The sequence below is a fragment of the Alexandromys fortis genome, unplaced genomic scaffold (genome assembly GCF_014885135.2).
Source record: "Alexandromys fortis isolate MF-2015 unplaced genomic scaffold, M_Fortis_MF-2015_v1.1 scaffold_2_26212498_36691700, whole genome shotgun sequence".
Classification (NCBI taxonomy): Eukaryota; Metazoa; Chordata; class Mammalia; order Rodentia; family Cricetidae; genus Alexandromys; species Alexandromys fortis.
Genome location: NW_026067931.1, coordinates 10,130,947 through 10,147,319, shown reverse-complemented (window position 1 = coordinate 10,147,319; position 16,373 = coordinate 10,130,947). Strand labels below are relative to the sequence as shown.

Here is a 16,373-nt window from a genome sequence, read left to right as displayed (position 1 = left end):
GCGGTTTGTATTATAAAGTCCGCACAGTTCAAGTGTACAGTTCAATGAATTTCGAAAAATGGAGACACCGGTAACCACTTGCGCCAGATCAGCTGGGTCCTCCTGTAATCTCTGTTTTCACTTTATTAAGAAACTATCACCTCTTTTCCAAAGAGGCCATACCAGTTTGCATCCCCACTCATAGAATTAAAAAACTAAAATTGACTTGCATCCGCTAGGTACAGATAACCTTTCTTCCTTCTTTTCTTTCCTTCTTTCTTTCCTTCTTTCCTTCTTTCCTTCCTTCCTTCTTTCTTTCCTTCTTTCCTTCCTTCCTTCTTTCCTTCCTTCTTTCCTTCTTTCTTTCCTTCTTTCCTTCTTTCCTTCCTTCCTTCCTTCTTTCCTTCCTTCCTTCCTTCCTTCCTTCCTTCCTTCCTTCCTTCCTTCCTTCCTTCCTTCCTTCCTTCCTTCCTTCTTTCTTTTCCGTCCCTCCATCCCTCCCTCCCTTCCTTCTTAACTTATTTATTACATTTTTAAGACAGGGCTTATTTATTTGTTTCTTTGTTTTTGTTTTGTTTGTTTTGGTTTGGTTTGGTTTTTGGTTTTTCGAGACAGGGTTTCTCTGTAGTTTTGGACCCTGTCCTGGAACTAACTCTGTAGACCAGACTGGCCTCGAACTCACAGAGAGATCAGCCTGCCTCTGCCTCCCAGTTGCTGGGATTCAAGGCTGCGCCACCACCTCCCTGCCCCCCACCACGGGAGGGCTCTGATTTCTCTCATCAGCACCTTACAGTTCCAAGGGTACAAATCGTACATATGTTACATGAAATTAATTCTATGTTCTTTTTTATTGATATTTATTGAGCTCTACATTTTTCTCTGCTCCCCTCCCTGCCTCTCTCCTCCCCCCCTTCAACCTTCCTCCAAGGTCGCCCGCCATGCTCCCAATTTACTCAGGAGATCTTGTCTTTTTCTACTTCCCATGTAGATTATATCTATGTCAGTCTCTCTTAGTGTTCTCATTGTTTTCCAAGTTCTCTGGGATTGTGGTTTGTAGGCTGGCTTTCTTTAAGTTTAAAAACCACCTATGAGTGAATACATGTGATAATTGTCTGGGTTACCTCACTCAAAATAATGTTTTCTAGCTCCATCCATTTTCCTGCAAAATTCAAGCTGTTGCTATTTTTTTCTGCTGTGTAGTACTCCATTGTATAAATGTACCACATTTTCCTTATCCATTCTTCTATCGAGGGGCATTTAGGTTGTTTCCAGGTTCTGTCTATGACAAACAAAGCTGCTATGAACATAGTTGACACATGTCCTTGTGGCATGATTGGGCATCCTTTGGTTATACCCAAAAGTGGTATTATTGGGTCTTGAGGAAGGTTGTTTCCTAATTTTCTGAGAAATCGCCACACCGACATCCAAAGAGGTTGGCCCAGCTTGCATTCCCACAAGCAATGCAGAGACAACTTCTCCAGCATAAGTTGTCATCAGTGTTTTTGATCTTGGCCTTTTTTTTTTTTTTTGGTTTTTCAAGACAGGGTTTCTCTGTGGCTTTAGAGCCTGTCCTGGAACTAGCTCTTGTAGACCAGGCTGGTCTCGAACTCACAGAGATCCGCCTGCCTCTGCCTCCCAAGTGCTGGGATTAAAGGCGTGCGCCACCACCTCCCGGCGATCTTGTCCATTCTTACAGGTATAAGATGGAATCTCAGAGTTGTTTTGATTTGCATTTCTCTGATGACTAAGGGTGTTAACCATTTCCTTAAGTGTCTTTCAGCCATTTTAGATTCCTCTGTTGAGAGTTCTCTGTTTAGGTCTGTACTCCATTTTTTTTATTGGATTATGTGATCTTTTAGTGTCCAATTTCTTGAGTTCTTTTTATATTTTGGAGATCAGACCTCTGTCTGATGTGGGGTTAGTGAAGATCTTTTCCCATTCTGTAGGCTGTCGTTTTGTCTTGTTGACCGTGTCCTTTGCTTTACAGAAGCTTTTTAGTTTCAGGAGGTCCCATTTATTAATTGTTTCTCTCAGTGTCTGTGCTGCTGGGGTTCTATTTAGGAAGTGGTCTCCTGTGCCAATGTGTTCAAGTGTACTTCCCACTTTCTCTTCTATAAGGTTCAGTGTGGCTGCCTTTATGTTAAGGTCTTTGATCCATTTGGACTTTAGTTTTGTGCATGGTGATAGATATGGGTCTATTTTTATTTTTGTACATATTGTACATAACATATCCAGTTATGCCAGCACCACTTGTTAAATATGCTTTCTTTTTTTTCCATTTGATAATTTTTGCTTCTTTATCAAATATCACGTGTTCGAAGATGTGTGGATTGATATCCGGGTCTTGGATTCAGTTCCATTGTTCCTCCTGTCTGTTCTTATGCCAATACCAGGCTGTTTTCAGTACTGTAGCTCTGTAGTAGAGTTTGAAGTCAGGGATTGTGATGTCTCCAGAAGTTCTCTTATTGCACAGGATTGTTTTGGCTATCCTGGTTTTTTTGCTTTTCCAAATGAAGTTGAGTACCGTTCTTTCGAGGTCTTTGAAGAATTTTGCTGGGATTTTGATGGGCATATTCTATGTTCTTTAACACTAATGTAGATGGAATTGTTCTTGAATTTTCATTTTCAAATTGTTGCTACCATACAGAAATACAGGTAGATTTTGTTTGCTGACCTTATATCATACAACAGTGCTAAATTGATGCCTCCGGAGTGCTGGGATTAAAGATGTGCCCCACCACCACGTCTGGCGACTTTATTTATGACTTTTATTAATTTCCATGTCCCCAGTCTTGGTGCTTTTTATTTCCTTTTCTTTCCTTCTGCAATCCTGAGGCTCTAAAAGAAAACTGATGAAAAAAAACAAAAAGTGATGAGAATTGACCAACTTTATCCCTAATCTTGCTTGGAAATGACCAGAGATTTTGGTGTAATTCACTTTCTGTTGCTGTGATAAACCAGTGACCACGTGGGTTTATTTGGCTTCCTATTTTCAAATCTATCATCAGGGGACCCAAAGCAGGAACTCAAGACACTGAAGCAGAAACCACGGGGCAGCGGAGGAGAGCAGTTACCGGCTTGCTTGCTCTGCTTTGCTCAGAATGCCTTTCTTAGAGCCCAGAGCAGCCTGCCTAGGGATAATATGCTTCAGGTGTGATAGGTATCGCCAGCAGCAGTCAACGTGTGCCACGCAGAGGGCAGGCAGACCAGGCTGCTGGAGGCCACTCTCAGCTGAGGTTCCCTCAGTCTAGGTTTCTGTCAACTGGACATAAACTCCGACAGATGCTCTCAGTCAGATTGATGACATTTTCTTTCATTTCTAGTTTTTAAGGTTTCTTCTTCTTTAGCACGAATGGGTGTTGAATTTTTTTCAACTTATTTTGTTAACACGCCAAATTTTATTGATTTTATTGTTTTGTTTGAGACAGGGTCCTATGTAGTCTAAAATGGCCCGAAACTCACTATGAAGCCTAGGATGACCCTTGAGCTGTCCCTCCTACTTCAGCCTCTAGAATGCTGGTACTGAAGGTTTGTGCTGACATGTTTGTCTCAATGATTGACTTGTGAAAGTTAAATAGGCCTAGAATTCCTGGGATAAGTCTCTCTTGGTGACGACGTAACATCTTTTTTACTATACTTCTGTATTCAATTTTTTTTTTTTTTTTTTTTTTTTTTTTTTTTTTTTTTTTCTGGTTTTTTTTTTTTTTTTTTTTTTTTTTTTTGTTTTTCGAGACAGGGTTTCTCTGTGGCTTTGGAGCCTGTCCTGGAACTAGCTCTTGTAGACCAGGCTGGTCTCGAACTCACAGAGATCCGCCTGCCTCTGCCTCCCAAGTGCTGGGATTAAAGGCGTGCGCCACCACCGCCCGGCTTCTGTATTCAATTTACTAGTATTTTCATACAGTGGGTCGTTTTTAATTTGTCTGTGTTCATAAAGGATATTGGTCTGCGATTTTCTTGCAATGCTTTCTGTGCTAGTGCCCTAAGAGTCTCTGTCCTAGTAACGTTTTCACATCAAGTATTAACGGAGTTCACCAAGGAGACCGTTTGGGCTGGGAGTCACAGTTGTCATATATGTTTGGATTCAGTTTCTTTATTACACATAAGGCTATTCATATGGTTTTAAGCCTTACCTTGAATCAGTCTTGGTAAATTGTGATCTTATTTTCAAATGCCCAAATAATTAAATGAGAATCTATTAGGCTGGAGCAACTTGAAGGCCCAGAAAAGGGGCCTTAAAAACGGAGGGGAGACAAGCTCAGGCAATCGCAGGCCTATTAGCACCTCCGGGTGGCAGGAGGAAAGAAAAGGAAAGGAAAAGCACCAAGACTGGGGACAAGGAAATTAATAAATGTCATAAAGACACCATAGGCGGTGTGGCGCACACCTTTAATCCCAACACTCCAGAGACGTCAGTCTAGCGCTGTTCCATGATCTAAGGTCAACAAGCAAAATCTACCTGTGTTTCTGTATGGTAGCAAGCATTTGGAAATGAAAATTCAAGAACAATTCCACTTACCTTAGTGTTAAAGACCATAGAATAAATTTAATGTAACATATGTAAAACTTGTATCCTTGAAACTGTAAGGTGTGGGCTGGAGAGATGGCTCAGTGGTTAAGAGCACTGGCTGCTCTTCCAGAGGTCCTGAGTTCAATTCCCAGCGACCACATGGTGGCTCACAACCATCTGTAATAAGATCTGGTATACAAGTATACATGCAAGCAGAACACTGTACATGTAATAAATACATAAATCTTTTTTAAAAAAAAAAAAGAAAGAAAGAAACTGTAATGTGTCAATGAGAGAAATCAGCACTCTCCCGTGGCTGGGGGGGAGGGGGACACAGAGGTGGTGGCGCACGCCTTGAATCCCAGCAATTGGGAGGCAGAGGCAGGCGGATCTCTGTGAGTTTGAGGCCAGTCTGTTCTACAAGAGCCATTTCCAGGACAGGCTCCAAAACCACAGAGAAACCCCGTCTCGAAAAACCAAAAACCAAACCAAAACAACAACAACAAAAACCAAAGAAACAAATGATAAGCCCTGGCTTATAAAGCTAATAAATAAATAAGGAAGGAAGGAAGGAAGAAGGAAAGAAAAAGAAAGAAAGAAAGAAAGAAAGAAAGAAAGAAAGAAGAAAGAAAGAAAGAAAAGAAGGAAAGAAAAGAAGGAAGAAAGGTTATTTGTACCTAGCAGATGCAAGTCAACTTTAGTTCTTTAATTCTATGAGTAGGGATGCAAACTGGTATGGAAAAGAGGTGATAGTTTCTTAATAAAGTGAAAACGGAGATTACAGGAGGACCCGGCTGATTTGGCGGAAGTGGTTACCGGTGTCGCCATTTTTCGAAATTCATTAAACTGTACACTTGAACTGTGCGGACTTTATAATACAAACCGCACCACTCCGAAAGCAACGCACAAACTTCAATGCAGTTGCCAAGGTGCCTTTGGGTCCCTCCTGGCCAGCGGCTCAGGCTCCGTGGGTCAGAAACGAAACTTAACTGGATCCCCGCCCCCAGCGCTGAGAGGCAGTTTCTGTTTCCAGGCACTGGCCCTGGCCGCTTGTCCCTAGGGTGCCTCCCAGCCTAGGAAAGTCCCCTCTGTGCTCGTCCGCGGCGAGTTTTGAGGAGCCAGGGCGCTCATCGCTCGCGGGGAGCCACAGAATGACAGCTGAACAGCGGCAGAATCTGCGAGCCTTCAGAGACTATGTCAGAAAGACTCTGGACCCCACCTACATCCTCAGCTACATGGGTCCCTGGCTCCAGGATGGTGAGTGGTCCGCGATGCGATGCGGGCTCTCAGGCTGATGGTGTATTTTTTGTTGTTGTTGTTGTTGTTGTTTGTTTGTTTGTTTGTTTTTTAAATCACTCAAGCTAAAACCAATTGTGGTCCTGTCCCCCCTCTCCCCCTTCTTTTGCTTTCTTTAGGCCAGTTTGTGTAACTAACCTAGGAACACCGGGTTTGTGTCAGATCGCCAGGGCATCCTAGACTAGACAGCGTCTGGGTATGATGGGCAGGGACAGAGTTCCCGCAAAGTGAATAGTAACTTGTGGAAATCGTCTGTGAGTCTCTGGTCCTGGCAGGAGAGATTAAGAAGTAAGAACCGCCCCCCCACCCCCCACCGTAGATTGCTGTACAGAGCAAGGCTTTAGGGCAAAGGTGAAGGTGAGGGGCTCCTGGAACAAGAGGACTGAGGTACATGACATACACATGACGTACTGTTTCAATCTCATTTTTTGTTATAGACCTGTTTGGTTTTATCCTCTTGATTAAATTTGGATGGGCTGTAAGTGGCTAGGAATTTGTCAGTTTCTTCTAGTTTATTTTAAGTACAAACTTTTCAAGTATCTCCTAATGATTTTGTGCATTTAATTAGACTTTTTGGTTTTTCGAGAAAGGGTTTCTCTGTGTAGCTTTGATGCCTGTCCTGGACCTAGCTCTTATAGACCAGGCGGGTCTTGAACTCAGAGAGATTCACCTGTCTCTGCCTCCCTAGTGCTGGGATTAAAGGCATGCACCACCACCCCAGTTAATTAGACTTTTTTTTTTAAAAATAATTTATTCTTATTTTATGCACATTGAGTGTATGTCTGTGTGAGGGTATTGGGTCTCCTCAAACTGGAATTACAGACAGTTGTGAGCTGCCATGTGGGAGCTGGGAATTGAACCAGGGTCTTCTGGAAGAATAGTCAGTGCTCTTAATTGCTAAGCCATCTCTCCAGCCCCTAAACCCTTTTTTTAAAAAAAAAAATTTCTAAGTTTGTCAATGTGTGTCTTCCTCTCTTTTTGTTAGTTTAGCTAAGAGTTTTAAAGTAATAGTTGGTTTAAATAATAAATCAGTAAAGAGAAATAATAATAAATGCATATGAAATTCCTTGCCTCGGAAGCGAGGAGGAAGAAGACATCACATTTCATGTTGATATTTTTAAAATGCTGATCAGAGGTTAAAGATGATTACACTAGTCTCATTTTCTAGAAAGGGAGAAAAACATCACGTTTAGTAACTTAAACTAACCAGGAAGCAGAAAGTATAAAACCGGATGATGCAAGGAAGGCTCTTGCTAGTTGTGGGTTGTAGGCTGTCTTTAAAGAGCTAAGATTCTCTATAGGCAGAATTAGGTCTTCCTGAGACCTCTGTGGTGGTTTGGATAAGAATGGCCCCATCAGAATGCCTCAGGGAGCGGTACTGTTTGGAAGGATTAGAAGTATTAAGACTTTTTTGTTGTTGTTTATTTGTTTTTTGAGACAGGATTTCTTTGTGTAGCCCTGGAAGTCCTGGAATTAGCTCTGCAGACCAGGCTGGCCTCTAACTCACTCAGAGATTCCCTTGCCGCTGCCTCCTGAGTGCTGGGACTCAAGGTGTGTATCACCACCACCTGGCACCACAATGCAGCTTTGTTGGGTAATAAGTGTGACAGGACATCTTTTAACTGAAGAAACTGGGGTCTTATCAAGCATCTTATCAATATTGTTAAATTAGTTCATTAATATGGATGAGGATATAGGCACTGTTTAATGTAGTAAGAATGACTGAGAGTCCACTACACAGATTTGCCTTATAAAAGGAGAGTATATCAACCTCCTCCCATGTGTAAGCTTTCTCAGATACTGTACTACATAAATACTTAGCAAAGGCTCTGAAGCACGGCTTCTATACATTTATTCTTTAATTTGCAGGCTCAGGCCCCCCAGAAAAATGTTTTAAATCTGTTTCCGTTTCTATGTCTACGTGATGGAAATAATGACGTTTGAGAATTTTGCAAATACATGTCCATAATACTAAATTATTGACAAGTATTCTATATCCCCAGAATTAATCATAGGACTTTTAAAAATTACTTAAATAATTTCCCAACATCGTACTTTGGAACCACAAGACGGCCTCATAGGTAAAGGTACTTCCTGCCAAACCTGATGACCGGAGTTTGATGCCAAGGCCATATTGTGGAAAGAGAGAACCAGCTCCAGCACATTGTTCCCTGGCATTTCTGCACATCTGCCATGGCATACATATGCAACACACACACATATACACACACTCACACACATACACACACACATACACACACTCACACACATACACACACTCACACACATACACACACACACACTCACACATATACACACACACATACACACACACTCACACACATACACACACACATACACGCACTCAAAAAAGCAAATAAAGAAATAAAGAGCAATAACAAAATAGTACATTTAAGTAACTCTTAACCGAAAGAAAATCAAAATATTGCTAGCCATTTTTTAAAGTAAAGCTACCAATCAGCGCCCACATCCCACATTTAAGAAGCTATCAGCTAGGCCTTCTTCAGTCCTCCCGCAGGAAGGTGCATTATGATTTCATATGCCAGAACAAACAGTTAGGAATGAAGCCTTTTCCTAAGACACAAAGGGTTCTTACGAATGGAGTTCCCCAAGTGAGTCAACAACCCTTTTAAAAGAGAGGGTGTGGGATGTGAAGAGGAAGAGGAGCTGTAACTTAAGACATAGGGTGATAAGGGGCTGGAGACCAGCAGAGGGGAGAACGTACTGCTCTTATCGAGGGCCCGACTTGGGTTCCCAGCTCCCGAATCAGGCGGCCTATAACTCCAGTTCCCTGGGACCCGACACCCTCTTCACAGGCACACAACCCACACACAGACACCAAATACACATGACTGTACAACAGATGCCTTTAAAAATACAATGAGAGAAAGAGGAAACCGAAATTATTAAAAACAATTGAATTTGGATTGGTTTTGTCTCTGCTTTCAAAGATGATTAGGGCTCAGCAAGCTTCTGGTTGTGACGGGAAATATGCATTCGTGCACTGTGATAAAGGCGAGAGATTCGGGTGCAGGTCTGTGTGTGTGTTCTATCTCCCCAAGTTAGTTCATAGTTATACATCAGCCATGATGAAAAGACTTGAGGTTGGCCTGGCAGTGGTGGCACACGCCTCTAATCCCAGCTCTTGGAAGGCAGAGGCAGGCCAGCCTGGTCTACAGAGCGATTTTTGGGACAACTAGGGCTACACAGCAAAACCCTGTCTTGGAAAAAGCAAACAAACAAAAAATACTTGAATAAGTGGAAGACTGTATAATTTTTTTAAACTCTGGTTGTTAGAGGTACATTGAAGGTTTTCTCCTCTCTAACTATTGAAGGGATTCTGGCTAGCCCAAGTGTGATGGCTATGGCTTTGGTAGGCCTTGCCCTTCTCCCCTATTCCCTCTGCCTTCTTGAAAAAAAAAAAAGAAAGAAAGAAAAAAACCCAGTAGATCACATTCCTGAAGCTAGCCACCAAGGTCTATTTCCTTGTTTGGCCACTTCCTCCTCCTGAGGCCAACTACCAAAGTCCAGCTATCAGAGTACTGGGGTGCAGCAATCAGAAGCCCCCTTTGGCTCAGCTAGTTAACATGCCCAGTTAGAATTAAGCACCTCATCCTAACGTGCCGGTTCCCCTTGTACCTTTATAAACCATTTTCCTATGGGCCATGTCTGTCTCCTCTCTATCCAGAGGCAGCCCTTTGTCTCTGGGACAAATATTCCTTTCCTATATCCCTTGTTCCTTTTCCCTTCTCCCTTATCCTCTGTCTCCTGTGTTTGTCCTTTGTCCCTGCCCTCTGTCCCTCTGGAGCAAATCAGTCTCCTTTGTGCTGAGAACTTGGTCTTGGGGTTCCAGAGCTGTTAATTTTCCTTTTACCTATCTCCTCTCCCTCCAAAAGATTATGATAAAGTTGTTTAGATGAGGCTGGGAGTGTGGCCCAGTGGTAAAGCTCTCATCTAGGCTATATGAGGTCCTGAGTTTTTTTTTTTTTTTTTAAAAAAAGAAGTTGGTAGTATCTTGTTTGGTTGTATTTTTTTTTTTAAGAGGAGGACCATGAGGAGGTCACTTAAAGGTGAGAAGGTTCAGACGATAGGCTCTTTTTTTTTGTATTTATTTATTTATTTATTTATGCGCCATTCTACCTCCATGTATGCTAGAAGAGGGCACCAGATCTCATTACAGATGGTTGTGAGCCACCATGTGGTTGCCGGGAATTGAACTCAGGACCTCTGGAAGAGCAGCCAGTGCTCTTAACCTTTGAGGCATCTCTTCAGCCCCCATGTTTTTATAATTTATCATATCTTTCCATAAATATTTTGATCTCTCTTTCTCAATTTTCTGTTGGATTAGTAACATTCTCCATTCTTTCCCTTGCCATTTTTTCCTTGTACTGGCTCCTTTAGGAGCTCTGGATTCTATTGGTTGACCTTAATTTTGTAACAAATATATCCTATCAATAAGGATGCACTGAGGAACCTACATTTTTTGCCGTACTAGAAGACAGTGGGAATTTATTCATCCATGCTCCATGTCCTTCTTTTTCATTATCCCCCCCCCCCTTTTTTTGTTTTTGGAGACAGGGTTTCGCTGTAGTTTTAGAGCCTGTCCTGGAACTAGCTCTTGAAGACCAGGCTGGCCTCAAACTCACAGAGATCCACTCGCCTCTGCCTCCTGAATGCTGGGCTTAAAGGCTGCGCCACCACGCCTGGCTCATTATAACCCTTTCAAATTGCATTTATGACTGTGGGCATCTCATGAGAGAACTATTGGCACATTTCTTCTGGAAAACTATGTGCTTCCCTGTGGAGTGGAAGACTTTGCTGATCCCCAGGCTTTCCAGGCCGTTTCAGAGTAGGCCTGGGTGTGGGCTATCGTGTCTTTTCAGAGTTCCTTTGGAGTCATATGCTCACCCCCACCCTAGAGGAGCACTGGCTGGGTAGTATTCTCAGCATCCATTTCTTAGTGACACCGTCTGAACACATGTTTAGTAGAATGAAACCTGTCCATGTAACAGTGTTAGGAAGAAGATGATAAGCGCACAGTTATCGTATACAATGTGCGCTTGTAGTGTTCTAGCCAGAGGCTCCACAGAGAGGAGCTTTAAAAGCCTTTACCTTGGGAAGCTGCGGATAACATCACATGGGGGCCCCAGCATAGTAAACAGTGGGAGCTGTTGATTTCCCCAAAAGACGGGCTTTTCTCTGCGTTGAAATCCTGGCGATCTTGATGGGATTATCACTGACTTGTAAGCAGCCGAATTGGGTACGGTAGGCAGCAGGCTGGGCCCCACAAAGTGCAGAGTCTGAACTGCCTAGGGTCTAACAAGACAGCTTAACCTGGACGGCCTTTGCTGTGTCTGGGATAAATGTGGTCTTTGTGGCGTATCAGTGGCAGCTGGTCTAAGGGAAGATCATGTCACAGAAGGCAAGAGCACAGCTGTGAGCAACAGGACAGATGTTAGGACTCAAAGAGGTAAGGTTGCGGAGGACCCAGGGAAGCTAGAAGTGACCGGATTGGTCACTGTTGTGAGTTGAATTATGTTGGAGTGCTAATTCCAGGTTGCTCAGAACATGATCTTATTTGGAGATGGGGTCTTTGCAGAGGTAAAGTGGGGTCCTATGGGGTAAGGCGGTATGCTGTGCGACCGATACCCTTATAAGATGTGAAGGCATAAAGACCAAGAAGATGCTTTGTGGAGACAGAGGCAAGGAGGAGGGAGAGACCTACAAGGCAGCTGCGGAGACGCAGTGTGAAGATGGGCAGAGACGGGAGGGCATGAGGAATCCTGATGGCCACCCAGGCTGTAAGAGGCAAGGGAAGCGCGCTCCTCTAGTCCTTGATGGAAGCATCGCCCCACCAACGCCTTGATTTCGGATGTACAGGCTTGGAGCTGTGCAAAAGTGTCTCCATTGCCTTAAGCTATGTGGTTTGTGTCCAGGTGTCGCTGCAGCCACAGGCAACTCATACAGATGGCGTAAGGAGAAAGACGGTCACAGGAACCAGTTAGGATGTGTAGAAAATAAATCTCAGATTGATAGTGGGGTTGCAAAATTGCGCGGCTTCTTTGGAAAAACAGTTATCCATTCTGCACTCTGTTCAAACGAAGCTACCGCATGGCCCAGCAGTCTCACATCTACATGTGTACCCAAGAGAAGCGCGTTTGCACAAACCTGTCTGTGAGCACTGTGGCTGTCTGAATGAGACTGGCCCCCCTGAATATCTGAGTGCTCAGTCACCAGTGTGGAGGAACTGTTCGAAAGGATGAGCAGAAGTAGGAAGTGGGGCCTTGTTGGAGTAGGTGCAACCTCGGTGGAGGAAATGTCACTGGGTGAGGTCTCAGAATCCTACACCAATCCCAGTCTCCCTCCCTCCCTCTCTTTTTCTCTCTCCCTGCAGCTCAGGATGTAGCTCTCAGGTACTGCTGCACCATGCGTGAGGTCCTCCTCCCTGCCATGATGACAATGGACTTACTCCCCGACGCAGCCCCCAATTAATGCTTTTTAATACAAGTTGCCACGGTCATGATGTCTCTTCTCAGCAACAGCTAGTGACCAAGAGAAGCACTCGTTGCATTTCTATTTATAATACCCAAAGAGTAGGCACGGCCCCAGTGCCTGCCGCGTGACGGGATTTCATTGGCTTGTTACTTTCTTATAGCTTTTTATTAAAGGAAGGAATGATAGCATGTACAAGATGAACGGACCTTAAAACATGTTAAACAAAAGATGCCAGTTGCAAAGGCCACATGCTACATGAAACCGTTCACGTAAATGTCCAGATGAGAGCCGGGGCGATAGCACCATGGTAGAGTACTTGCCTTGCAAGGCCTGAAAAATCCTGAATAATAAAATCTGTGAAGTTGGTTAATGGCTGTCTAGTGCAAAGGGAAGAGAGACCAGAGTGGTTGTGAAATAGGTAAAGGGCTTCTTTTTACTGTAATTCAATAGTTGGGGTGGAGCCCAGACTCTAAAGTCCACCAAGTTCTCCCCTTGACTAGAGAAAGTGTGACTCTTAACAGGAACTTTGCTGTTGCTAGAGATCCTTAAAAGAGAGCTAAGGCAGAAGACTCCCTCTCCTTGCTCTTTCCCGATACCTTCGTTTAGTGTTGCAGGCCGGGTCTCCTAGGCTCTAAGAATGCACAGAAAACCACACTGGCAACTGGCTCCCTCCTTTGGAATTTGTACTCTATCTGCTATGAAAAAAATTGGCTATGTGGGACCACAGTCGGAGAGTGGTTTGTGTACTTCCTAGGTAGAGTTAGCATGTCTCTTCAAAATGAATACCATTTTGAAGCTAGCAATTGCTAGTGTTTCCTGCCCCCTGTTCTCACTGGTCTCTTTAGCGCCCTCTTTTTCCATTTTTCTGCTGTATTTTTCACTCTTAGCAAGAACCCAGAACAAAAGATCACAAACGTACTCTTAATTCAAGCTGCTTACTGTGTCTGCTGCACAGGTTACTGACGCCATGGGGGTCCCACCCCACCCTCTTAGTCTGGCCATCGCCGCTTCCTTCTATGTAACACCCTCCACTGTGACTTCTGCCAACTGCGGAGAGCTTTTTTATTTATTTTTTTTCAAAAGTCTTGAAGACACTCGTTTCGCGGAGTGCACGCTCAGAGCTCTGCACCCGCTTGTGTAAAGGATGGGAAGTGTGTGTTGATGAATGAGCAGAGTCTGCTGCTTCCCAAAGCTGCTTCTGCTGTGTGGTTATGACTTCCAGCCCAGGTGGGAGGGGCTGGCTTGTTTCGCCTCCAGTGAGGAGTGGCTCTGCAGGCTGCTCACCTGTCCTGGCTTCTGATTGCAGAGGTGGTCCAGTTCATCCAGGCTGAGAAAAACAACAAGGGCCCCATGGAAGCTGCCTCCCTGTTCCTCCAGTACCTGCTGCAGCTGCAGACGGAAGGCTGGTTCCGGGCCTTTTTGGATGCCCTGTACAGTGCAGGTTGGTTCCTTCTTCTCACTCACAAACCAGAGTTACTTTACTCTGTTGAGTTCAAATGCCGTAAGGGAAAAGGGATTAATTTTGAGGCATCTGTGTGTAGTTCCTGCCTTGTTGTTTAAGGACAGGTAAGGACCATATTCAGGCAGATGATAGAATTATTTACCAGAAATGTCCACAGGAACCTACAGGATCGTTTTAACTGGGGGAGAGGTGACTGTGTTACTAGAATACCAATGTCTTTCAAGAGGAGAACGAGCAAGTCAGTTTTATAGTGTTGACACAGTGGCCATTACGCCGCGGCGCAGCTGTGTGAACGTGAATGACAATCCCTCTGAATTGAAGGCATGCGGCATTAAATTTTATAGCATAAGCTGCCAGCTATAAAGTTCCACCTGAGCCAAACTAAACACATTGTTAGGGAAGCAAACAAATGCCTTGTGACCAAACGGAAGGAGTGGATAAGTTAAACATCTATATTGTGGGAATTTTAAAACACGTATATTGGAACATGAGGGGTGAAGCATGTTCGTTTGTAGGCGTGATGTCAAGCACATAGCCAGTAAGAACACAAAGAGACAAATGGGGCTGCATAAAAGCTGAAAATCTTTGTATATCAAAGCTCACAACTGCCAGAGTGGAAGATCAACCTGTAGAATGGGAGAAAATGTTTACAAATCATGCGTTTGATGAGGGATTATTATCTATAATATATAGGATATATATTATATAATATTAGGAACTCCCGTAACTCAACAGAGGAAACCTGGTTGAAATAATAGACAAAGTGGATTGGCTGCTCAGGTGGGCGGCTAAGAGGGCTCAGCTCATGAGAGGGCTTGCTGCACAGGATTGGGTTCCCAGCACCCACGTGAAGAAGCTGGATTCAGCCATGTGCATCTAAATTCCCAACATTCTTACATGAGATGGGGTAGAGACAGAAGGGTGGCCCAGAAGCTCATGGGCCAGCTAGCCTTGTATATGGCAGAAACAAAAAGAGAGACCCTGCCTCAACACAAGGTGGACAGGGAGAGCCAGCTCCTGCAGGTAGTTCTCCAGCCTCCACACATGCTCTGTGGCACTCCAGTGCCCCCGCCCTGTCCCACTCCTAATAAAAAGAAAGGGTTTGACATCTCTCCGGACATCCAACTAGCCATCACACCTGTGAGAAGATGCTCAAAGTCACTCGCCCTCCATGAAATGGGAGGGAAATCTCCAGCGAGTTACTGCTGCACAGCCATTACTCCTGTGAGGATGTGGGGAAACTCTAAGGCTTGTGCACTATTTGTAGACTATAAAATGGTATCGCTGCTGTGGAAACTAGAGTTTCCTTAAAACAAACAAACAAACAAACAAACACCCACTGCATTATCCAGAAGATCCATACCTGGAATTTTCCCCTAAAGAATTAAAACAAAGCTTTGAAGAGCGAATTCTGCACTCGTGTTCATAGCTGTGCTTCCCACCACAGCTAAGATACAAGCCGTGCAAACAGCCTTTATCCCAAATAGTATCCATCCAGGTGGTTGCACTCCCCCAGGTCATGGTGAGGCCTTAGACTGAAATGTATCTCAGCATCACAGAATGAATAAACAGTTAACAAACAAATCAAATGTAAGGAGAAAAACACATGGTACGCGCCTACAGCAGAATCCGTTCTAGTTCTCCAGAGGAAGGGAAGCTCCCTTATGCTACCACGTGGGTGAACCTTGAGACGGTTGCACTAAGTAAGTGAGCCACGGTTCTGTAAGGGTTCCACCCACGCCACACCGACTCTGAGCCATAGGAACAGAATGGTGTTTGCAGGAGATGGAGCGAGGGGTAAAGGCCTTGCTCATGGGCATAGACTTACGGTTCTCGCACGAGGAAAACACCCTTGAGCTCCTTTTGCCATAATCAATTTGCTCGACATTGCTGGACTTAGTTAAAAGTGGTTACGTGGTAAATTTTATAATTTTTTTAAACTACAATAAAACCTTGAATGAGATTATATATTTTAAATGTATTAGCCATTACTATTTTTCTGAACTTTCTAAATAATATATGTAAATAAGTACCTTTTAAACACATATAGAATAACGTAAGAGGTTATGAAAAATAAGTGTTATGTGCACTTGCTGAACCTGTATGGCTTTCTGTGTGGGTGCGGGGAGGTCAGTTGGGGAAGGTAGGGGATGAACACGCACATATATTTATGTGTGTGTGTACACGTCTGAGGGCACTTTTGTGTAGGTCAGAGGTTGACATTGAGTGTCTATCTCAGGAGCTTTTCACCTTAGGTTTTGATTCTGGGTCTCTCATTGAACCCGGGGTTTGACCATTTTGGCTAGACTGGTTGGGATTATAGAGCCACACTGCTACACCTGGCTGTTGACGTGAGAGAGCTGGGGACTGAACTCAGGTCCTCATGCTTGTGTGGTGAGCTCTTCGCCTACTGGACCTTCTTCCTGGTCCTGGAGCTGTTTTGTTAGTTTCCTGGGTATGGAGAAATAAAACCCATTGCCTTCCCAGGCTATTGAATGAAGTAAATGTGGGTCTTAGAAGCAGGGGAGCCTGGGGAGTCTGTCCAGGTACCTTAGAGTGAGACATTCACGGGTTACTTCTCTCTCTCTCTCTCTCTCTCTCTCTCTCTCTCTC

The 16,373-nt window shown here is 44.0% G+C and overlaps 1 protein-coding gene across 1 annotated transcript in view; it reads left to right on the top strand.

The window, feature by feature from the left end:
* Nucleotides 1-5,346: 5,346 nt before the first annotated feature.
* Rigi (RNA sensor RIG-I) overlaps nt 5,347-16,373 on the top strand; it is a 34,232-nt gene continuing 23,205 nt past the window's right edge. Inside the window, exons 1-2 of the mRNA XM_050145445.1 lie at nt 5,347-5,743; nt 13,605-13,739. Coding sequence (XP_050001402.1) covers nt 5,638-5,743; nt 13,605-13,739 — 241 coding nt within the window. The 5' untranslated portion in view covers nt 5,347-5,637. The remainder of the gene's footprint in view (nt 5,744-13,604; nt 13,740-16,373) is intronic.